At 36.6% G+C, this 25,564-nt stretch overlaps 1 protein-coding gene across 1 annotated transcript; it reads right to left on the bottom strand.

Annotated features, from left to right (window-relative positions):
* Positions 1–229: 229 nt before the first annotated feature.
* On the bottom strand, positions 230–14,776 carry cpb1 (carboxypeptidase B1 (tissue)). Its single transcript, XM_039760660.1, has 11 exons — positions 14,673–14,776; positions 14,280–14,355; positions 10,855–10,979; positions 10,662–10,764; positions 10,364–10,465; positions 7,912–8,016; positions 4,832–4,942; positions 3,531–3,621; positions 3,013–3,215; positions 2,523–2,607; positions 230–453 (listed from the first exon to the last, which is right to left on the bottom strand). Exons 1-11 carry the CDS (start codon positions 14,741–14,743, stop codon positions 266–268), a joined length of 1,260 nt encoding a protein of 419 aa, XP_039616594.1. The 5' UTR covers positions 14,744–14,776; the 3' UTR covers positions 230–265.
* Between the last annotated feature and the right edge of the window lie 10,788 nt (positions 14,777–25,564).

Raw genomic sequence — 25,564 nt, 5'->3', positions numbered from 1 at the left:
TGGAACTATTTAAAAAATTTAATTGTATTCTGTTTGATAACAAGATCACAGCTGAACACTTCTCTGTATTATTGGTATGAAGTTATTGTTTTCAATGTTGCTTTATTAAAAAAAAAACACAACCCTTTCCAGTAGTAGCTGACAAAACTATCAAATCAGCCATTGTTGAAAGCAGCTCAATCAGTTATTTGGGTTGCAGGGAGCTGAGTAGAAGGCAGAAACCATTAGATAATTTTGAAGATTCATTTTATTTTATTTAATTTTTTCAATAGTTGTGCTCTTGAACATATGTTGCAATGTATTTGACAGCAAGCATAGTCTCCTCACATGTTGGCTTGATCTGTGACTCTGGAAGCAAGAATCCAAAGCGACCTTCATCACGAAGTTCAAAAGTGAAAGAGTACTTTATCCCTAAGTCATAGGCCCAGTCATCTGAACCACCAGCAGCAGGGTCTGAAGGAAACAAATATTGTTTCAAAAATTATGAAGCAGGTATATCTAACTTACTACATAAAATACACGAAAACCAGTGTTTTTGTCTGCAGTCATTTACCATTTTGAAACATAAAAATAATATGTCAGATGTTGACCTTCACTGAAGTGGACTGGGTAATGAAGAGTTACATTCTGAACACATGGAAATAAAAACATGAACACACAAAATGCACACCTATGATAAAATGGCACTTTGATGAATATGATTCATCTAAAAATGTCAGCATACATTTAGCCAGCCCAATTTAACTAGTGTTACTAATAATAATATGTTTGTGTTACATAATGCTAGTAGTAATTAATGCTTTCATTCATCAATCAATTTCATGATAACACATCATCGTGATAAATCCACAAAGGAACAGTAAAATGTGTAGAGTACTAATCACATACTTATGAACTGAACTTGTCATTTTTAACTCATAACTAATGAATATCTTACATTTTTTAAACTATGTGGGACAATATTTTATTCTATGCGATAGCCATATAGTAATGAATGAATTAATTTTTTCATTTATGATATCACATAGTGTTGATAATTATTCTTCTAAATATAGTTTTGAATATGTAACATAAAAAGGTCATGATTTAATAAAAAAATATATGGATGGAGCTGAACTGCATTCGGATGTACCGCCATTGACCAGCACTAGGATTGCCGTTTTTCGACTGTTAAATGGGAAACATCTTTGAGGTTTTCTCTGATTTTTTTTTTCTTTTTCATTTTGAGGTTGTGTTTTTCTTGTCCCCAGGGCAATGAGATTGATCCATTAGTGAAAACCATTTTCCCTTAGGTTGTTTTGGAAATGACCAACAATTACTTGTCAGTCAGTCAGTTGATATATACTGTAGCTTTACTTATATGCACAAGTTGTGGAATTCTTGACCCTGCATGCATAATGTGATTCTTTTAATTTTTAAAAATGATTATTTATCCAAAATTCACATTACTACCATAGGAATTGAATTTGTTTTCTTAGGTATTTATAAATGTAATACAGAGCTGTAATTTTATATGGACTTCTTGGTTTTTTTAGTGAAAAGTCAAGCAAAATGACACCTTTTATTGGCTAAATTAGTTAGCCAATAAAAGGTGTCAATTTGCCTGACTTTTCACTACATTCATAATGGCTAACATGCCCTGCGTGGGGTTTGTTCCAGCCTTGCGCCCTGTGTTTGCTGGGATTGGCTCCAGCAGACCCCCATGACTCTGTGTTAGAATACAGCAGGTTGGAAAATGACTGACTGACTGGTACCCCTTGTTTTTTTAGTAAATTCTTTTACTAGTGACATCCATGGTGTGGTGGTGTTTTTCTAAATTTGCTAGTGTTTGATGCAGCAATAACTACTTTAATGGGAAGAAGTAAACTGGTTTTAAAATTATTGCTTTATTGGCACAATATTTACATGCTCATTTTCCAAATGGATTTACAAAGGGAAATATTTAAATAAGATACTGCATACAATATTCACTGCATGCATTAAATATATGATGAAAAATGACTAGGAAGTAAGAAATCATTAGACGCTTCCTGCTATAAACTGTAATCATGAGAAGAAAATATGTAAATTAATTACAGTATACAATTAAGTAGGATTATGTTCATTATTTTATTCACTGAGTTTTTCTATTTTTTTTTAATTATTTAACCCCATGTGTGCAGCAACATGATTGTATTTGTCTGACATGTTTTATATATTTAAAGTGTTTGTTTGATGGTTTAAATTAATGTCGTATAAAATTATTTTCTTAGACTCCATCCCGCAAGTATCTCAGTATTTGGGAGCTCTGGTATGTGGTACAGTACCAAGCTTTTTTTTCCCCCCTCTTTAGAGCGACTTAAAGAAACCCTACATCTGGTTAAATCTTGGCAAACTTTGTTTTCTCAGTTTATATGTACTTATTTTTTCCATATTTCCACATACTAATTTTTGATTTAATGTTTTGCTCTATTCTTTCTTTACTTCTTTAAATGTAATGTCACTAGGTTAATAAAGAAGAAAAATGCAATTGATAAACTTACATATCGTCACTGCTCCAGGACCACTTGTGTAGCGGGTACCATAAAGGCTGTACAATGCATTTGAAGCAGTTCTTGCAATGTCAAGCTAAACAGAGGTGCAGTAATTAAAACTCAACATATGCATAAATATTAACACATTTGATTAATAAAAAGTGAAACAGAATAATAAATCATAGATAGACAGATGGATCACACATAAATGTCTTCGATTGCATTTGGCATTTTGCTAGAAGCTGAAAATTTGATTAATATTAAAATTGGAGGAAGAAGCTTCTATTCAGGCAGTCAGATCTCTGCACTGCTAGATGCCTTATCAATCAACTTCATTCTTGATCCATGTGGGAGACCCTTGTTAGCTGTTTTATTTATTTTTTCTCACACATCCACTGACACACCAGGGAATGTGCAGCATGTATTTTATCAATACAAGGACACTTTAAATATCAGTGGTAAAACCATTAATAAAACAATCCCTCATGAGTTCACATACCAGTTCACTGTGGTGTGCCGCTAAGTCTGTAGTGTATGAATAAGGGAACAGGAGCAGTTGGGAGTAGGAATGGATTGTCAGGTAGGCCTTGATGATGGAACGGTTTTTTCGGATGAAATCAGCAACAGCTTTGACCTCAATTTCAGATTCCACTCTTGAGCCGCAATAGGTTTCACTACATGGTTGTTTGGAAGCACCCACAGCTGTATAGAAATTTCAAATTCAAATTGGATATATCAGTTTTCTGCTGCAAAAAAGTTGCTTTTTAAATACAGAGTAAACCTTTCTTGTAAGTGTTTTGCAAGATTTCCTAGACTTTCGGTGTTATCTTCAGATTAGGTATGTCTACCATTGTTAGCTTTATAAAAATATATGTATGGTTACTTATTTATGATGTTGTTCTTCATAATATATCCTATATAAAATTAATAAAATGCTTATAATTAATTTTTTCATTGTATATTTTATGGTGGTTAATCTTTATATGTCATAAACCATACGTTTCTTTGGATACTTACTACACCACCCAGCATTAAAGTTTCGATTAGGGTCAGTACCAACACAAGTTGTACCAGAATTCTTGGAGCGTGTTTTTCTCCACATTCTGTCCTAGAATAAACATACATGAGAAGAACATTTAATACTGACTTGAGTATTTTTCATGTTTTATCTATTGCTACTGAATAATGTTGGTAAAATAATAAATAGGAATTGAATAGTATATTTAGTTTGTAATACAAATAAGTAATAAATCAATAAGCATTTCTAAAGATGCTTAATTTGTATTATTAATTAGAAAATGTAATTTAACAAATAAAACCTTGTTTAGTATTTCTGCATTTCTAATGGTTCATACAATGATGACAGTGATGTCACAGATTCATTGTGCACTTTTGGACTTACTAGTCTAAAACGGAAACCTAAATGGTAGACAACCACTTGATTAACTTCAGGAAGCTTCTACGTGACCTTGGGTGGGAGCATTTGTATGGAGAAGCATGTCAAAGTGGTATACAGGAAAATGAGGCCTGACTGAAATACAGCATACACCTTTAAAAATAAACAGTTCTGTAATTGCTTTTTCCTGGGTTGCTTCATTGAACCATTGCTCAACAAAGAACCATTTCATTCTGAGAAGGACTCTTTGCATGTGAAATTGGATCTTTGAAAACATTCCTAATATGTAGACAAAGCAGGAAAACAATAATATACTGCATGGTAGGCTACCTGGCAGGATACAGTAAGATCAAGAAAACCTGAGTTTTGAAGGCAACAAAAGTCTTTTTTAAAAAATGACCCACTGACATTTCACAAATCTGATATCATTTGTTCATGTTTGTTTTTAGAACCTGTTACTGATCTAAACAAATTAAGGTTCTTTCTGGAACCCTCAAGTGGATGTTTTTTTGGGAATCAAAAAGTAGCAATATAAGTTGAATGTGCCAACTTTTCAGGTCTTTTCCGTGGCTCTGCCTAACTAGCAGTGGGATGAAACCTGGAAATTGCTAGTGACAGAGGCCAAAAAGGGACAGGGCTCAAGGAAAGCTTGCAACGATACAGCTAAAACAAGAGGAAAGTCAAAAATATATACAAGTTTCTCACAGCATCTGACATCTGAGTGACAGGTAATAGCCTAATTTCAGACTACATACTTCAAGTTTATTGGTTTATTCACCTTGTGACACTGAACAAGTTTCTAAACCTACCTTTACTTCACTTTTAAGACTATCTTAACATTTTCTTTGATTTTCAAAGTCATTCATCTACATAAAATGCAATGGAAGTATAACCTAATGCCACAGAGCAGATATAATTATACCCTGGTCCATGTGTAGACGTAGCCATCAATGTTAAAAACTGGCAGGACCAACACATCCATGTTGTTGAGTAGACTGGTCATTTCAGGGTCAGACCCATATGATGTCACAGCCTGTAAAAATACATTAATGATGATGATGATAATCATAATATAACACTATTAATAATAATAGTAATCAACTTATAGAAACAGTAAATATTTAAGATCATGGTACACAGTTGGTTGGCCAATCATGATTTTATTTATATAAATAAGTATATGCATTTTTTCATGTTTTTTGAATTCTCTGCTATAACACTGGTAATGGAATGTCCATCTGCATCTTTCACATACATTAACTGTTTAATCAGCTCCACAGAAGGAGGTTGAGATCCTACACAGCCATTACATTATACTACATTAATAGTGTACTGTAAACAGTGTGTTACTCATGTAAAAATAATAATGCCAAAATTAAAATAAAGCAAACCACAACACAGAATGCAAGCCACTAGCCACAAACTCAAAAGTAATACTCCTCAGCAGTGTTATCATTTTAATTTACAAAAACTACATTTTAAGTATTTTTTTATCTGGAAATTCCACACTGGTGGTGTTCTGTGTGTGTAAAGGATTTTTCATTTAAAATGCTTGATAAAAGTTGTAATCAGAAGTAAGTGATCTTGGTGGCATGTGTTGATGTTTTGTAACCAGAGAACGTCTCACTGCTCAGATCTTTTGTCTGCTTTGGATAGGACTGATGTGATTAGTAGGTGATAAGGTTGTGTAGAGGTTAGCATGGCTGTCAGCATCTTGGGTTGTCTGTGTGTACGGTGCACATTCTCCACATGTCTGCTTGGATTTTTCTCCCATATACACTGACATGCGCAAATGAGATTAGTTAGTTATTTTGAAATGATTCCAGTGTTTGGTGTGTGCTTCTGTGTGTCCTGCAATAAAGTGACACACTACAAAGGAATGGTTAATGCCATTTACCCAGCTACCCCAATCCTGAATTGGATTAAACAGATTTGAAAATGTATACATGCATGTATATTTGAATGTATTTTATGTATGATGTAATTGGTGATTAAATATTGTGCACTAAGGAACAGCTAGTAAGGCACTGTTGGTGCAGTAACTTGGACAGTGTAATGTCTGTGTGGGTTCCTGGAGTGAGAAATTCATTGTATCTAAAAGAAGGTATAAATGAAGATTTTTTTAAGAGTAAGTTAGCTGACATACATACAGTATATATATATATATATATATATATATATATATATATATATATATATATATACTGCTCAAAAAATTAAAGGAACACTTTGAAAACACATCAGATCTCAATGGGAAAAAGAAATCCTCCTGGATATCTATACTGATATAGACTGGGTAATGTGTTAGGAACGAAAGGATGCCACATCGTTTGATGGAAATGAAAATGATCAACCTACAGAGCCCCGAATTCAAAGACGCCCCAAAAATCAAAGTGAAAAAACTATGTGTCAGGATAGTCCATTTTGCAAAAATTTGATTGCAGCAACTCAAAATTGTACGCAGCACTTTGTATGGCCCCTGTGTTCTTGTATACATGCCTGACAACATCGGTGCATGCTCCTAATGAGACGACAGATGGTGTTGTGGGGGATCTCCTCCCAGAACTCGACCAGGGCATCACTGAGCTCCTGGACAGTCTGAGGTGCAACCTGGTGGCATTGGATGGACCAAAACATAATGTCCCAAAGGTGTTCTATTGGATTTAGGTCAGGAAAGTGTGGAGGCCAGTCAATGGTATCAATTCCTTCATCCTCCAGGAACTGCCTGCATACTCTCACCACATGAGGCCAGGAATTGTCGTGCACCAGGAGCCACTGCACCAGCATAGGGTCTGACAATGGGTCCAAGGATTTCATCCTGATACCTAATGGCAGCCAAGGTGCCTTTGTCAAGCCTGTAGCGGTCTGTGTGACCCTCCATGGATATGCCTCCACAGACAATCATTAACCCACCACCAAAGTGCTCATGCTGAATGATGTTACAGGCAGCATAATGTTCTCCATGGCTTCTCCAGACCCTTTCACTTCTGTCACGTGCTCAGGGTGAACCTTCTCTCATCTGTGAAAAGCACAGGGCACCAGTGGTGCATCTGCCAATTCTGGTATTCTATGGCGAATGCCAATCGAGCTGCATGCTGCTGGGCAGTGAGCTCAGGGCCCATTAGAGGACATGGGGCCCTTGGGTCACCCTCATGAAGTCTTTCTGGTTGTTTGGTCAGAGACATTCACACCAGTGGCCTGTTGGAGGTCATTTTGTAGGGCTCTGACAGTGCTCATCCTGTTCTGCTTTTCCCAAAGGAGCAGATACCGGTCCTGCTAATGGGTTAAGAACCTTCTATGGCCCTGTCTAGCTCTTCTACAGTAACTGCTTGTCTCCTGGAATCTCCTCCATGCCCTTGAGACTGTCCTAGAAGACACAGCAAACCTTCTGGCAATGGTACATATTGATGTGCCATTCTGGAGAAGTTGGACTACCTGTGCAACTTCTGTAGGGTCCAGGTATCACCTCATGGTACCAATAGTGACACTGACTGTAGCCAAATGCAAAACTAGTGAAGAAACAGTCAGAAAAGATGAGGAGGGAAAAATGTCAGTGGCCTCCACCTGTTAAACCATTCCTGTTTTGGGGGTCATCTCATTGTTGCCCCTCTAGTGCATCTGTTGTTAATTTCATTAACACCACAGCAGCTGAAACTGATTAACAACCTCCTCTGCTACTTAACTGACAAGATCAGTATCCCAGAAATTTCATTGACTTGATGCTATACTCTCATTAAAAAGTGTTCCTTTAATTTTTTTGAGCAGTATATATATATATATATATATATATATATATATATATATATATATATATATATATATATATATATATATATATATATATATATATATATATATATATATATAAATAAAATCATTTGTATATAGTGTTTGCATTGGCAGTCTTTTAAATTCTCTTCTTTTTCAAAATCATATATATCATTATATTACATTAATAATTTAAAGGAATTACATAGAAATATAAAACATAACGGTGCCAACCTCTTTTACAAACCACTGACAAAAAGCTGGGGAGATCCATTCTCTTGCATGAATACCACAGTCCATGAAGATGGCAGGCTTAGCAAATCCTGTATTTTTACCTAACTGTAATAAAAAAGAATGATTTCTGTATTTAGTGACATATACCTTACAATGAAATTTCCTAGTACACACTAGTATCGCTACATAGAATATGTAATTGTGTAATTTGTGTTATATGATCAAATTTTCCTTGTCCTTCTTCTTTTGCATATGTTCATAGTTAATTAATATCAGAGTATTGAAGCAGAATTATTTTATAGTAACCAAGTTACATTTATGAACCATTTAAGAGTTAGAGTAGAAACAATGTTGATAGATCAATGACAAGTTTCTTATATATTTTACACACATAAACACAGTATATTTTATATATATATATTTAAATATATACATATATATACTGTATTGTTGCGTGTGTGTATGTATGTTGTGGCAGATGCCTGGGTCAACGACCTGGCCGGGATGCCTTGGAGGAGCAGAAGAGGACGTGTGCCCATCTCAGACCACGTGGGGGCAGCCACTCTGGTTGCTATGGGGACCACGGGTACAGAGCTTTGAAGCACAGCCCTGAGGGGGCCCATGGTCACCACCAGGGAGTGCCCCGGTGCCTGGAGAGCCCTGGACCTCAGCACTTCTGCCACACCAGGAAGTACTGGAGGGAAGAAGAGCAGGGACACCCGGGGTGCTTCTGGGGATGCAGCCGGCACTTCCGCCACACTGGGGCATGTCGGTGGAAGATTACCGGGAAACACTTGGAGCAGATCCGGGTGATGATAAAAGGGGCCGCCTCTCTTCATTCGATGACTGGATTCGGGTGGATGTGGACGGGAGTCTTGCGAGAGATGAGTGGATGCGGCCTGAAGAAAGGCACTGGAGAGAGAGGCCTGGACTTTTGGGGATTGGTGCAGAGGCACTGGTTTTTTACACGAACTAAACTGTAAATAGTGTAAATAAATATGTGTGTGTTGGGTGACCAAACGTTGTCCGTCTGTCTGTGTCCGGGGCTCGTCTCACAATGTATAAATACATAAATTAAAATAAAGCATAAATTACTTATGTTGCCGCTGCTGTATGCATGTGAATTTCCCTTTGGTATTAATAAAGTTTATCTAAACTAATCTAATAATCTAAATAAAAAATGACTACAGCATACTGGTAACTATAGGGCATAACATTGCTGCCTCCAAGCACGTTGATCTCTGTACATATCTCTTGAAACACTTAAAGTACCACTGACTTGCAGTATATGAAACCCATTTTCTTTTTTATTTGATTAAATATATTGCTTATTGGTTACTTTTTGACAATTTTGTTAATTGAAAAAACAAGGAAAATAAATCTATACCGTGCCTAGTTTGTAATTTTTTCTGCTTATGATAAGGCTAAGTAGTTACTTTCATTTTTCTGATGAACTAAAATGTATTTTGGAAAATTGACCTATTTGTTTAGAATATGCACTTACAAATGATTTCCTGCTCAGGTTTTAACCTGGTTTCATTAAACAATCTTAATGGTGTGCAGTCTGACTGATTTTCAGCCATAATTGTCCCTGTTAGTACACCATGGAATGGGCTGGTATCATATTCTGACTGAAAACTTAAGTTTAGAAAATAGTGACAGAATGAAACACAGTAAGTAGTTATTACCATAATATAATATCGGCTAATAATATATAATAGTGACAGAATGAAACACAATAAGTAGTTATCATTATAGTATAATATTGTCTAAATAAATCATACAGATTATGTGCTGTAGCATTATATGAAATACTAGTCCACTATCTAGTACTTTTTGAGATAAACGTTTCTCTTAAAAATATTCTCCCTACCACCTCCCAAAGCTTTAAAAATCTCTCTAACACTAACTCAGCATAGCCTACTATTCCTTTGTTTGTGATACTTTATAATCATAATCAACTCAAATAAAGCACATTTGTGCAAAGTTTCATGTAGCTCACATTTGGGTTGAATGCAGTGTTATTTAAGTGAAAAATTAGCCCCGTGAAAAAACAATGAAAATCTGGTTACCCATTTCAAGGCTAAAGAATAAAACACAAGAGAGTTTGTGTGAGAATGTAACATGATGCATACTTAAAGCTTGCAGAAGATAATCCGTGAAGTGTTAATTTAATTTTTCATTAATCCTGCATTGGAATAAGTGAAGAGCTGGTGTTCTACATGATTTGGACACTTTTGCTTGAATTACACCATTTATTCTTTACCATTTTTGATATTTTTTTAAATGCAAGTATAGCCATACACAAACCAGTCAATTAAACCTACAGTTTTCAGAAACATATGCCTGACATTATTGCCGAAGTTGTATAGTACAATAACATGCAACAGGCCATACAGTATATTGTGCTACAATGCTTCACCACACAAGCTACCTAAATGCTCAGTGTTACCTTTAAAAGAACCATGGGTCTTCCTTCAAAAGTTTGTCCAATCTGTGTTTTAGTAACTAGAGTGGGGTTTTCTGTAGCCATGCTCTCAGCCCACTCTGCAATCTGATGAGAAAAAAAAAGTGATATGAAAAATAACTGATGTCTGAAATGTCAATTTTTTGCAAATGAAGTAGAGTAATCTAACATTAAATCAAAAACCTTAAAAGGGTACTTTTTTGTTTTCTGGAACGCATTTGAGCAAAATATTTTACTTGCAACATTTATGTACTTAATACAAAAATACTTAATACTTTCATACCTTTTCCCAGGAGTTGTATTTCTCATAGCTATACCCAACTGTTGAGCGGTGCTTGTTGTCAAACTGTCTCTCAATTGCCTTCTGCAGATCCTCAATTAGAACTCTATAAACATTTATATAGAGGAAGGGACATATTTTCTATATACATTATATATTAACACAAAAATGTCTGTGTGTTATAACTTAAACATACTCATATTCCATTCCACTTCTCTGCAAAAGATCCTTTACAAGTAAGACATCTTCATCATTGACCTGGATATCCACGTTAAGGTGAGAAGTGACCAGATCAGCTCCTTCAGGAGTCCAGAAATTAAGCTGACGAGGGAAACAAAAAAGCAGATGCCTGTAACTAAGCAAAAACCTCAGTATCTTTAGGTGCGTTTACAGAAATCATACTCTTCAGCTCTTTATTGCCCTTTGAAGGGTATAGATTGGTTGTTTTGATTAAGTCAGTTATTTCCATTAACAATAACTGTTATTGTTACAATAAATTCTGTCATAAAAGATAAACATACGTATTGCCATACTGCATGTCAGATTTGCAGTGTTCAACTTTGTTGTGGAGATCTTATGTTGCTAAAATAAACACACCACTCCTGCAGATTTTTCTCTTAAGTCACAATTCATTTCAGTTTGAGAACTGCTTGAAAAAAGTAGTCACCTGTTTATTTATGCAATCTCAGAAAATTAGTTTCTTGATTTGAGAAACATTCAACATTTGTTTAATATATGTTCACCCATTAAGTCTAACACAACAGAGATCTTATTATGTTTAGATGCAGAAAAAGTATTTGATATGGTTGAATGGGACTACCTATTTACCACATTGCACAAATTTGGGTTTGGCCCAAACATATGTGCATGGATCAAACTACTTTATACTAGTCCAGAAATCTCTATTTTTATTAACAGCATTAGTTTGGATTACTTCAAACTAAAACATTGTAGTCGACATGGATGCCCCTTGTCACCTTTGCTCTTTGCAATTGCCACTGAACCACTGGTTATATACTTTTGAAATTTTTCAGGGATAAAAGGGATTTTCAGAGAATGATTTGAACAGAAAATGCCACTATATGCAGTTAATACAATACTGTATATATTTGCCCCACAAAATTCCTTGCCAGCATTTCCTAAAAGCATTAGCAGGTTTTCAAAAGATACCTTGACTCAAAATCAATTTGAATGAAAGTGTGATTTTTCCAATGAATTCTCTAGCACTCAATATTAGACTAGACACCTTCCTATTTATCTTAGCAGATCAGTTTAAATATCTAGGGGTAAATATCACAAATGAATATAAAGCTTTTTTTCAGCAAAAATTTGCTGTCTGCATGGAAAAAAATTAAACAAGACAAGAACAGATGGTCTACTCTCCACCTTATATTAGCAGGGAGCATCAACGTTGTTAAGATGACCATCCTTCCCAAGCTTCTCTTCCTATTTCACAGTATCCCTATATAGATTTACAAATCATTTTTTAAGAAATTAGATTTAATCATAAACTTATTTTATTTGAATTTGTAACATCCATGCATCCAAAGGGTGACTCTACAATGACCTAAAGTAGAAGGAAGCATGGTACTACTTAATTTTAAATTTTATTACTGGGTGGCAAATATACAAGCTGTAAAGATCTGGACAGTGACCAAAATCGACGAATATACACAAGCCTCATCTGCAGTAGAAATAAGCTGTCACAGATGGCTGGGGTTCTTGTCCGGCCGGGATGCCCCTTCATTGTATGGACTGGGAGAGCAAGTGTGGACAGAGCATCACTTCCCCTGGAACGCTAGATGGCAGCCCCCCTGGATGGCAGCAATATCTTGGACTCCCGCAGGACTTCACTGGAATTGAAGTTTGTTACAGCCCTGTTGAGATCCGGGGGTGCTGTCAGGATGTGCTAGTACTGTCCCTGTGGTTGTGTGGGCGGTTCTTCCACCACACCCAGAAGTGCTGCCGAAAGTGGGTCAACGAGTGCCTGGAGCACTTCTGGGTGACCTATATAAGGGAGCAGCAGACACTATTCTGGGAGCCAGAGTTGGGTGGTAGTGTATGAAGCTTGCTGGAGAGGAGTGGCAGAGAAAGAGAAAGAGGAAAAGAAAATAAAGTATAGTACTGCGCGGATAGTGCTTGTGTTCAGGACTGTGTTGTGTGCCTGTGGGAACGGGGAAAGCAGTTTGTTTTTATAAGTGTGCCTCCCATGTCTGTCTGTGTTGGGTTAAGTGCTGGTATAGCGCCCTCTACAATCACAAAATGTTTGCAGTAGTTCTTTATATTCCCCACTCTTTACCCCAGTTAATACAAATTATCGTCAATACACTAATAATCCAGTTGCCTTTCATTCACTCAGAATATGGAACTAAAGTAGGAAGCACTTTAAGAACAGAAAAAACTTTTATCTGTTGCACCTCTACATGACATTCACCTTTTTCCACCCTCTCAAACGTATGCAGTATTTAATGTTTGGAAATTGTTATGGATTGAAACACTCAGAGACTAAGATAATGTCTTTGCATCCTGCAAACAATTACACTTCAACTTTAACTTCTCATCAACACAGTTCTTCCACGACTTTCATGCTAGAAACTTTACTAGACAGAACCTTCCCAATTTTCCTCACCTTCCACCTTGTTCTATTGCAGAAGAAATATTGATCAGTCTTGAAGACTCACATAGCATCTCTACAATTTATAAAAATTCCCTTCCTTTCAAAGACTCCAGGGTACTTTGGGGAAAGGATCTGTTACTTAATATTTCAGAAGAGGACTAGAAGGCAGCCATGTACAGAATACACTCCAACTTCGTATGCGCAAAGTCATTCAAAAATATTTTATCAAGCGCATTTATCTTATTTGAAATTGTCCAAAATGTTTCCAGGGCAAAATTCAACATGTGACAACTGTAATCAAGTTCTAGCCTCACTTGGCCATATGTTCTGGGCGTGCACCAAATTAACAAAATTGTGGACAAAAGTTTTTGTATGTCTATCAGACAGGCTTGGTGTCACAATCTCTCCGAATCCATAAACAGCTGTGTTTTGTGTAGTCCCAGATGGGCTTAACGTGGAGAAGTACAAATAAACTGTAATTGCTTTTACCTCACTACTAGCACATAGACTTATCTTGCTCAACTGGAAGAATCCCACCCCACCATTTTTAAATCGGTGGGTAAATGATGCTGTATACTATTTGAAATTAGATAAAGTCAAATTATCACTTAGAGGATCTGTTTAAAACTTTTTAAAAATATGGCATGATCTAATCAGTAACATTTTACAAAAAGCTTCCATTTCAGGGAAAAGGATACTTTTCCTTTCTTGTTGCTTTCATAGAATATCTTTGGTTGTTGGCTCTCCTCTCTTTCTTTTTGGTGGGGGTTGAATTTTGCTTTGTTTAAGTTTGAGTGTATAAAATGTTATCCACTTATTTTCGTGTTTGTACAAAAACTTTAAGTCTCAAATTATTGCATGATCAATTTTGACCCAATTCTGTACTATATGTAAAATACTGTAGTGTATAGTATGGACATGTTTCGTGATACTATATTGCTTTGATGGCATTCACTCCATATTAATATTATACACTTATTTGGAAACAATGAATATTTACATACCTTTATTTTGTCTGCCAAATTTTTTATTTCGTTAACATGGTATTCATTGTCAGGTTTCAATCTGAAGACTTTCACTCTGATAAAAGCAAGGCAACAATGATAAATGCAAGCACAACAGTGATAGATGCAAGTCATCAACCCAAAATTTAGCACTTAAAACAAGTTTGCAAAAGAGAGTAGAAAAAGGACCACAAGAGAGCGTCTTGTCCTTGCAAATGGTTGCTTTATAATGTCGATGTTGAATTTCATAAGTAAGTGAATTTTTGGCTATGTTATTTTATATCTGGGTAGTTATTGTACGGTCTTAAATGTGGTTTGAAAAGAAAGACATGCATATTATTTATTTAATAATATTTTAAATTAAATATATGGTTCAATAGCAGCATCCGTTACCCATCAAATCTGCTGGCTGATGGTCCAGCTGAAACCGCCACAGTCAGAGCCAAGAGGAGAAGTGCCTTCATGTTGCCTGTGTAAAGACATTGGCATTGACAACAAGTTTTTATACAGTTTTATCACCTTCAAAAGCAGCCAGCTAAGAAAATCATCATGTTTTTTCTTGGAAACATTCCTAACCCTATCTGTGGAACTGAAACAGCTGCTGACTTCTGATAGCATTCTTTGTTTTTCCTTGAAATGGGACGTGGTGCACACACAGCAATATGCAATCCTGCATGTACAACTTTTACCAGAATAAATAGGCAGACTTTCTCTATTGGTTATAAAATGCACCTTTTTATAAGCCAGCTTTTACTTTACAATATAAAAGTTTCTGTATGTGGGTGTGTGTGATGTATATATGTGTGATTTAAAGGCTCTTTTGTTATTTTAATTTATTTTTGTAAATAAATCTTTTTTTTTTATACTTTTTTGATTTTCTTATAGTTACCTAAATTCATGGATAACTGAGGAGTGCCCCTTATTGACAACAGTTCATAATATATATTATAAAAAAAAAAAAACTTGGGATGAGACTGCGATGAGACGCGATCTTTTGAAGACAGATCTTTGAGAGACAGAGACAGAGAAACACTTTCATTTTGCGCGAGACAGGCAAGTCACATTCTACTTACAACCTTTGGATGCAAGTCCCGTGATACACAAGAAAATGAGAGTAAAGCTTACATTAGTGCAAATAACAGAAAATATTACTTGGTGAAATAACGAAACAGTGAAAAGAGATTGAATAGTGTTTGAGGATGTCTGGGGGAGAAGAGCGACAAGACAGTGACTTTAAAATGTTTAAAGTGCAGCACGAAATTTAGATCAAGCGGCATGAGAGCAGCAGCAACCAGCATCTGATTGAGCAAAGAGGAGGTACAAAAAAACAACTGTTATTTGTTTCTCATTCTATCACCAGTTAAGAGGGTTTGCGGAGGATTGAACACGTCTCCTTGGGGTACGTTCAGCCCCCCTTTTCACAATGGCGCGTAGCCGTAGAGTAAAGATCGTATTAATGCAAACAAACAGAAAATATTATTCGGTGAAATAACGGAACAGCGAAAAGAAATCGAATAGTGTTTGAGGATGTCTGGGGGAGAAGAGAGACAAGGCAGTGACTTTAAAACGTTTGAAGTGCTGCACAAAATACAGATCACGCCGCATAGGAGCAGCGGCAATCCTGCAGCTGCTCGAGCAAAGACAAGGTAAAAAAACCCAACTGTTATTTGATTCCAATTGTAGCATCGTTCAAGAGGGGTTTTGGAGGAGCGAATGTGTAGTGCTTGGCGGTGAGGAGGGGGAAGGGGTTAGCGAGCAAAGCAATCGTATATATATATATATATATATATATATATATATATATACTGTATATTTGTATATTGTCAGAGGTGCCGGGGCAATGACCCGGCCGGGATGCCATAAAGGACCGGAAGAGGGCGTGCGCCCGCCTTGGATCATGTGGGGGCCGCCACCCTGGTTGTTTTGGGGGCCACGGGTTAAGGGCTTGGAAGCCCAACCCAGTAGGGGTCCTGTGGTCACTGCCAGGGGGCGCCCCGATGCCTTGGGAGCCCTGGACCACAGCACTTCCGCCATACCAGGAAGTGCTGGGGGGAAGAGAAGCAGGGACACCCGGAGTGCTTCCGGGAGGACAGCCAGCACTTTCGCCACACTGGGGCGTGTCGGCGGGTGATTGCCGGGGAGCACCTGGAGTACATCTGGGTGAGGATAAAAGGGGCTGCCTAAATTCATTCAAGGCTGGAGTCGGGTGGAAGAAGGACAAAGCAAGAGCAGCGAGAGTGGAGGCGGCCCAAAGAAAGGCAAGAGTGAGAGAGGCCTGGACTTTGTGGGGTTTGTGTGTGCACTGACTTTGGACTTTGTAAATATTGTAAATAAACGTGTGGTGGTGGAAAACAACATGTCTGCCTGTCTGTGCCTGGGTTTCGTTCACAATATATATTTGTGTATATATATATATATATATATATATATATATATATTTGTATATATATTTTTTTTAAATAATTTGTTTTAGGTAGTCGAACACACAGGATTAATAAATACATCAATATGTAGAAGGATTTCGTAATCCAGTAGCACACCTAAGAATGGCCCCTACAACATTTTGTGGGTAAGTATAGGCAGATAAGAAACTTTAAAGAAGATTCCACTTTTGTAGGAAATTGTGATGATTCTGCACTTCTTTTTTAATCACCTTCTAAAGTTTTAGCGATAAATTATATTATTTCAGAAACAATCTCTGACAGAAGTTACACCTTTGTATTATTATAATAATTTTCATTATTACCACTGAACGTTTTATAAAATAGTTAATAAATTGTAATAAGCTTTAGCATGAAAAATACCATTTTACATATGGACAGTTTTATTTGGAATGAAAGACAACTCAATTGCTAGTGTATTTTAATTCATTTCTGAATACTCTTAAGTATAATAGACTAAGCTTCTGTACTGCTCTATTATACTATACAGTAACTGCTATGAAAATATCCTCTATTTTACAACATTCAATGTTGTAAGTTAGTGTTCTCAAGAACTATATTTAGGTTCCATCTGCTTAAGATCATCATATCATTCATTTTAATTCATTAAACAACTGATATTTTACACTAATTATATACCATCTCCCCTTCCCTTAACCTATAGATCACATTTTCACAAAGCTCCTGTTTTACATTAAAGTTATTTTTTGTACTTAGGGTGACCAGGGAAAAAGATATGCATGTGTGTGTGTTCAAAAATATGGAAAAAATGAGTCGTAACAGGCCCAAACCGAGCACCCCACCAAGCTGTACCTGTTGGTTCAGGTAGAATCTTGGTCACCCTGTAGGTTGATGTATCATAGACAACAATACCAATTTAGACTGACTGTATATGCATATGTACAGTAAGGCTTTCAGAGATACAGTATTCATGTGCAGGAATTATGTGTATGCTGCATATTTATTTGCACAGTCTTACTGCTGACTCATTAAGTAACCTTGATGTAAGTGGCTTTACTTTCCTTGCTCTTTAAATGGAATATTGTTTCTTGTTGCACTTTCTACAAATGCAGTTTAATGCTGTCAGCTATGAAAGGTGCTATTTAAAAAGTAGTGCCCATACATCTGTGTACACTTAGCCTGATGTCTATTATAAGTTTAAAACTGAGGTATCTGTAAACCCAACTAAAAAAAGGTAATAAAAGGAAAACATGGTTTATTTTTCATCCTTTAATTTTCTGATAGTACATGCATAAGGTAGGAATAAATCTTTTGATGCTGCGCTTGTGAATGCAACTGCACTGGCTCAATTTTTCAGTTTAGAAAGGTCAGCTAAGCTAACATTTTTAGGGAATGAGAGGAAATCAAAGTCTCTGAAGACATGGGGAGAATAAACAGGAGTGATTACCCTGTTTTAAAGTACTGAACTAAGAACTTTACCACATGGCACTACTGTTATGAATAGTAATAATTATGAATAAATATTCCATTACTTGAATACTTTTTTTCTCTTTCACATTTAAACATTTCCTGAATCATATGTTTTGGAACACTGCACTCTTGATTAGCTTCAGTAACAACAAATGTCCTGTATTGTTATTCAAGGGCAGGGTATGTAGTGTCACAGTCTGAAGCATCACTGCTTATCTTATGTTTAAAATACAAAGTATCAAATAACTTTACTGATTAGAGTTCAATTTATGTAATGGTGAAAGTGGGACTTAAACTTGTACCAGAGATCTTCTAATTTGGTGTCATGCCCCTTCCTTACATATCCAGTATTCTGTGTTTGAATCCCATGTCTGATTGCCGTCTGTGGGTAACTTATGGATTTTCTAGATCTTTTTTAGGCTTTTCACAGTTTTTCCTGCCATATTCTCCAAGATATGTGTTTGGTAATTCCATGTAACTGAGTTTATAAAATTGGCCCAACAAGACCATCAGGTTGAGGATGATATACTGCTGTCTTTAAATGCACAAAGACACCTACAAGTTCCTGTGCAATAATTTTAGAAGTGACTGTCAACAATGGGATAGTCGCGGGATGGATAATGGTTAGCATAATCAATGAAGTCCAAGACTTACTTATGTCCTCTTGGCGTGGGTTCAAGGGGTCCAACCATGTCATACCACTATGTGCACGAAGGAAATGTCAACTAGGAGAATGGGAATCAGCAGAGCTTAGTCCTTCCTAGCAATCTGTCTCAACGGGCACTCTGGACAGGAAGTGCAGAAGCAACGGGCCCCCTCATTGATCCCTGGCCAACAAAACCGGAGCTTTATATGCTGTAATATTTTGTCGTCTCCTAGATGGACACCTAGGAGGTGTGTGTGTTCCAGCTCCTCACCCCCCTCATGTTCAGCAACCCTGTATAATAAATCATTATTGATAACAAAGTGGGGTTCTTCTGGCAAAGGATGATGAGTTCTTTGGCTGTTTACTACTGCATTTTTTGCCAACTTAAGGGATTCATCACTCCATTGTACCTTTCTAAAGGAGGTCAAAATTTGCCAAAATTGAAAGTGTAAAGTTGAAAGAGGCTCTTGGTTGAGCAGAGAGAACTTCAGAGGATGACGCAGCTGTCTGAGCAGGCACGTCATCTACTCAATCATACTGGGTCACCACGTGACTCCTCACACCTGGCTGTGTACACAGCATGGAGACAGTTTGGGACAGATTATTCTAATACATAACAAGGCCCAATCACTTAACTGGAGTGGATCTTGTTAAACCGCTTTTACTTTCAGACCAGTCTTGCCCAAGTGTTATTGTATTACTGGATAAGGTGGATTTTGGACAACCGCCACCTGCAACACCCTTAGGGAACCATTGTAATTAATGATGCAAATTGTGTATCAATACCACCGAGTTTCTCTATGGATACAGATTGTTCTGGTCTTTCCCATGCACCACTGTTGCGATAACTCATATTGGTGAGTGACAATGGAAACGTTGCTGTTGGAATATATACAGTTGTGCTTGAAAGTTTGTGAACCCTTTAGAATTTTCTATATTTCCGCATAAATATGACCTAAAACATCATCGGATTTTCACTCAAGTCCTAAAAGTAGATAAAGAGAAGCCAGTTAAACAAATGAGACAAAAATATTATACTTGGTCATTTATTTATTGAGGAAAATGATCGAATATTACTTTATATTTATATTAGTGAGTGGCAAAAGTATGTGAACCTCTAGGATTAGCAGTTAGTTTGAAGGTGAAATTCGAGTCAGGTGTTTTCAATCAATGGGATGACAATCAGGTGTGAGTGGGCACCCTGTGTTATTTAAAGAACAGGGATCTATCAAAGTCTGCTCTTTACAACACATGTTTGTAGAAGTGTATCATGCCACGAACAAAGGAGATTTCTGAGGACCTCAGAAAAAGAGCCGTTGATGCGCATCAGAGTTCGGACTGCACCAATCCACAGTCAGACAGATTGTGTACAAATGGAGGAAATTCAATTCAAGACCATTGTTACCCTCCCCAGGAGTGGTCAACCAACAAAGATCACTCCAAGAGCAAGGTGTGTAATAGTCAGCGTGGTCACAAAGGACCCCAGGGTAACTTCGAAGCAACTGAAGGCCTCTCTCACATTGGCTAATGTTCATGTTCATTAGTCCACCATCAGGAGAACACTGAACAACAATGGTGTGCATGGCAGGGTTGCAAGGAGAAAGCCACTGCTCTCCAAAAAAAAAATTGCAGCTTGTCTGTAGTTTGCTAAAGATCATGTGTACAAACCAGAAGGCTATTGGAAGAATGTTTTGTGGACGGATGAGACCAAAATAGAACTTTATGGTTTAGATGAAAAGCGTTATGTTTGGAGAAAGGAAAACACTGCATTCCAGCATAAGAACCTTATCTCATCTGTGAAACAGTGGTGGTAGTATCATTGTTTGGACCTGTTTTGCTGCATCTGGGCCAGGATGGCTTGCCTTCATTGATGGAACAATGAATTCTGAATTATATCAGAGAATTCTAAAGGAAAATGTCAGGACATCTGTCCATGAGCTGAATCTCAAGAGAAGGTGTGTCATGCAGCAAGACAACGACCCTAAGCACACAAGTCGTTCTATCAAAGAATGGTTAAATAAGAATAAAGTTAATGTTTTGGAATGGCCAAGTCAAAGTCCTGACCTTAATCCAATCGAAATGTTGTGGAAGGACCTGAAGCGAACAGTTAATGTGAGGAAACCCACCAACATCCCAGAGTTAAAGCTGTTCTGTATGGAGGAATGGGCTAAAATTTACCGGAAATGTTTAGTTGCAGTTATTGCTGCAAAGGGGGTCACACCAGATACTGAAAGCAAAGGTTCACATACTTTTGCCACTCACAAATATGTAATATTCGATCATTTTCCTTAATAAATATATGACCAAGTATAATATTTTTATCTCATTTGTTTAACTGGTTTCTTTTTATCTACTTTTAGGACTTGAGTGAAAATCTGATGATGTTTTAGGTCATATTTATGCAGAAATATAGAAAATTCTAAAGGGTTCACAAACTTTCAAGCACAACTGTAAGTGCCTTATGCCCAATTACCAATACCACTCCTGTGCAAGGGAAAGACAAGGGGTTAGCAAGTGCACCGTACCTCTCTCCTGTTGTCCAGCTGGTAACCACAGGCCCGACTTCCCCGCACTTGAAACAGAGCAGGGGAGATGTGCACTTGTCCTTTTCCAATTTTGGTGAGCAGACCTTTGTGCTTGCTTGGCTTGTGCCACCACCCTGTGTTGCTCAACCATATTGATCAACACATACATATTTTTATATGCTTGCCTGTGGACTGGCTGAGCAAGAAAATCAGGAAGGCCATTAATGAACAGGTTGCATAATACATGCTCCACAACCTGCTTAGAGTCATTTATATCTGGCCTCAGCCATTGGCCTGCTTTCCCACAGACATTGTATGCTTGTGGGTGGGATGGCTCCTCTGGGTCAAACCACCACTCTTGGTACAACCTCACCTGTTAGTCCGCAGAGATCCCTTGGTGCTCTAGCACTTTGGTTTTCAGGGTGTTGTAGTTAGCAGCCTCCTGCTCACCAAGGTCATAATAGGCACTCTGTGCCTCCCACTTCAAGAATGGATCCAGAATGTTGGCCCATTCCGTACACTCCCAATGGTGCATGCTCCTAACCAAGGTTATTATAGTTAATTAAAACTAAAATCAAAACTGAAACTATTGATAAAAAAACATTTTCGTAAACTGAAATAAAATAATTAACAAAACTGAAATCTATATATAAAAGTCAATGTATGTGTGTATGTTTGCATGTTCCAGCATCACTTCTGAATGGCTGGAGTGATTTTCATGAAACTTGGTACACGTTTCTCATTGGTCAACTAAAAATGCTGTAGGGTGAAATCAACTCTAACCCATCCCCTTCTGGGTAGGATGGGGTGTGATCTTACGTTCTTGTATGCATGTTATCATCGTGTTGACACTTTTGGAACAACCACCAGAGGGCGAACTGGAGGTGATTGCCAGCATTATTTGCTTTTGAAATTAAATAGAGTTGGCCGGTTCTGAGTGTCAGCTGGATGATAACATACATACAAGACTGCAAGACAAGCACATTAGTGAGTCTTCATTGTTAGTTTATTTTTAAATTATAGTTGTGTTTCTTTTTTAAATTATATTTTTCTCAAACAATTAAAAAAAAAAACACTTTATTTTTCTCTCGGGCAACGCTGGGTATTTCAGCTAGTGAAAGACTAAAACTAAACAAAACTATTAAAGTAACTGCAAAGACTAACTGAAATAAAATAATAATTTACTAAAAATACTTTAGTTTTCATTTTTGAAATATCCATGCCATTAGTCTTTAACTATTATAGTAGTTTATAGTAGTATTATAGTAATAATAAGAGAAGCTCACCACTCAAAATTGTAATTCTGGGAAGCGGCCGGAATCAAACCTGCAACCTCTTTATCATGAGTCAGTAGTTCTTACTGCTCTACCACCCAAGCGGTCGTGTTAGCATCATATTTCTTTTTCTTCGGTTGTATTCTTGAGTAAAAGTGCACTTGTTTTGTTATATGTGTACCTTTTGTGAAAGTATTTAATTGATATTTGGACTTCAATCTTCACACAATATACTCTTCCATGTAAAAATTTTGTCATTAGTTTCTGTTTTAGGTGTGTGTTCAACATTTCTTGCATTTCTCACATTTCCTGTCATCCTACATTTGCATAGATCATTGTAGACACAGAACTCACACATAAATGCATGTGTTCCAAATAATGATATATTATTTACCCTGTACAATTCCAAGCACCTAACATTCAGATGAAGAGCCTTGAGCTGTTAGAACTTTTTGCCTGAGTTGAGCTGCAGCAGTGCAGGGGATGAGATAGCAGGTTGCTTGCTGCTTGTGCTAATCGACACATTTACAAAACAAAAGATGGTAATGGAGAAGTGCAAAAGAATTTAAGGTGGCCCAGGATTACAAGTTTTTTCATAGGCTTTAATGATTCTAGTGTTAAGTCCATGCAGAGCACACCATGTGTCTTGATGCATCAGGAGAGAGGCTGCTCTGCCAGTTAATGAAGTTCTATGGCATCATGATTGCATATCTATGAGGCTGATTAACATGACCCATATATTGTTGTTTCAGGATGGCATCAGCACAGGGTTTGAGGCACATTCATGTATACACATTTACACGATGATTCTGATTTTTTAAGGTAAATTAAAAACAATTGTATGCATGGCAAGTTTTATAAATCTGATATTTTTGCCATATACATTTTTCTGTTTTGATCCATGCATAAATTTCTAAGCTGGTGAGTATGTGTATCTTTCACTGTGCTCCTTCAGCTCTGTGCTTTGATCTTGACATTGAATTGTGTATTGGGACTTTGTTTACCATGGATTGCCTATGCTAACAACTCCTTTATGCCTTTTGTGCTCTTTGAGGCTTTACAGTGTAACAGAACATTGTGTGAGAATAACATTTTTTATATTATTTTGTTGGGGTTTTTGATGGCAAGTCCCCTCTAGTAGGCATTATTGGAAGTGTTTTTAGAGCTTTTGGGACTCTTTAGTGCTTTGGGACCCCTAATTTATAATGTATGTTTTACGTTATATTTCAAAATTGTATCCTTACTATACTACTTCAGTTAATTATCAATTTCTTCAGTTATTTATGGTATGTAAAGAAACAATGCTTTTATACTAAAAGTTTAATAATGGTACACTTGAGTATAAAAAAAGTGTAGCTGAAAATGTTTAGCCTATTAGAGTGAAATGAACTTAAAAAAGAGTCTTCCATTGCATGTCAATATTTTGACCTCATTGTAATTGATTGATTTGCCACTAATGCACTAATGTAATGAAATTCACATTCATCTCTATCCAATTTTGTTTTTTTAATTTCCTTACAGACCTTGTGTTGCTGTGGGCACGTTATCATCACCCTATCCATGCTTAGCACATATTTTATTATTTTAGTAGCAGTAGTATAATTATCGTCATCTGTGCACAGTATAATGAAATTGTTACTTGCATGTTTGATGTTGTTGTATATATATATATATATATATATACATATTTATTATACATATATATTCATCTTTATTTTTAATACAAATCTGCTTACCTGATTCACTCCTTAACACTGTTCACATTCCACACATTCAGTTAAATGCCCCGCCCTTGAATACTTGTGGAAGTACATGTAGGATCATAAGAATTATAGAGATTCAATGGTTATCACTGCTATGTTGCAGCTCCAGAGTGCCGAGTTCAAATCTTACGTCCAGCACTGTTTATTTGGACTTCGTAAAAGATTTTTTCGGAGTAATTGGATTCCTCTCAAATCTCAAAGTAGTGCAGATATTCTTAATTAGGATTTACACACTAGTGTGCTTTCTGTTGGACCAGTTGCCCACCCAGTATGAAGTTTCTCTTTCACCATCAGTTTGCTAAGATTATTTTTGTCCCACCACAACATTGATGAAACATGAATGGATAGGTCACAACATAACTGGAAGACCCTTTGAGTTGTGAAAGCTGTTCATTTTTTGTAATATTCTGTTTACATAATGTTACACCATAACTAGGGCTTTAACTTCATAAAAGTTTGTATATCAATGGCCATAAGTAAATTGTAAAATTAAGAAGTGCAAAATTCAGCATTTCTGAACTCTGTAAATGACTCTTGTACATTGAGTATCATGTCCATTGCCTGCCATCAAGTACTTGTTATTTCCTGAGGGCTTCCTGCTGATGAGTTGAATGTAGTGAAGTTCATGTTCAATTGTTTTTTATTTTTAAAGTTTTATTTTTTTTTATATGTTTTCCAGTGTTCTCCCTAGAATTTCTGTTACCTGGATATGATGCAGGAGAGACTGAATTGGTAAAAGATAAATGACTGTGTAGTATTTTAAGTCAACAATTAATTAAAACCTTTTAATACTCCAAGTGATTACAGGGATAAAACTTTATATATCAATTCTTCTCTTTGTCTCTTCTCTTTGCCCATGTTTCTGCTGCCTTTTTATAATCAAAATCATATGCATCTCGTCCCACCAAAGGAATTGTCATTAGATTAGTGTGTTCTGACTGATGACTTTTTAAAAAGTCCCTATTTGCATTTATCTGTGCTCACAGGTATGGCAGGTTGTGCTGCAGCCAGCTTTGCTAAATTTGGAAAAGACCCTTTTAGCTCAGATTTTGTTGCTGATTTTAGTAGTATTTGATTTGGATTTAAATTTTTGTGTCACTGTCCTTTAATAATTTTTGATGCAGTGGTCCATTCTTGTTCAGTAAAGTCATAGTTTAAAACTGTAGAACTATATGTTTTTAGAGAAATAATCAAAAACATATCAC

Source organism: Polypterus senegalus, chromosome 1, assembly GCF_016835505.1.
Source record: "Polypterus senegalus isolate Bchr_013 chromosome 1, ASM1683550v1, whole genome shotgun sequence".
In the NCBI taxonomy this organism is placed as follows: Eukaryota; Metazoa; Chordata; class Cladistia; order Polypteriformes; family Polypteridae; genus Polypterus; species Polypterus senegalus.
Note: the sequence above shows the minus strand (reverse complement) of the source record. Positions and strands in the feature narration are given on the sequence as shown.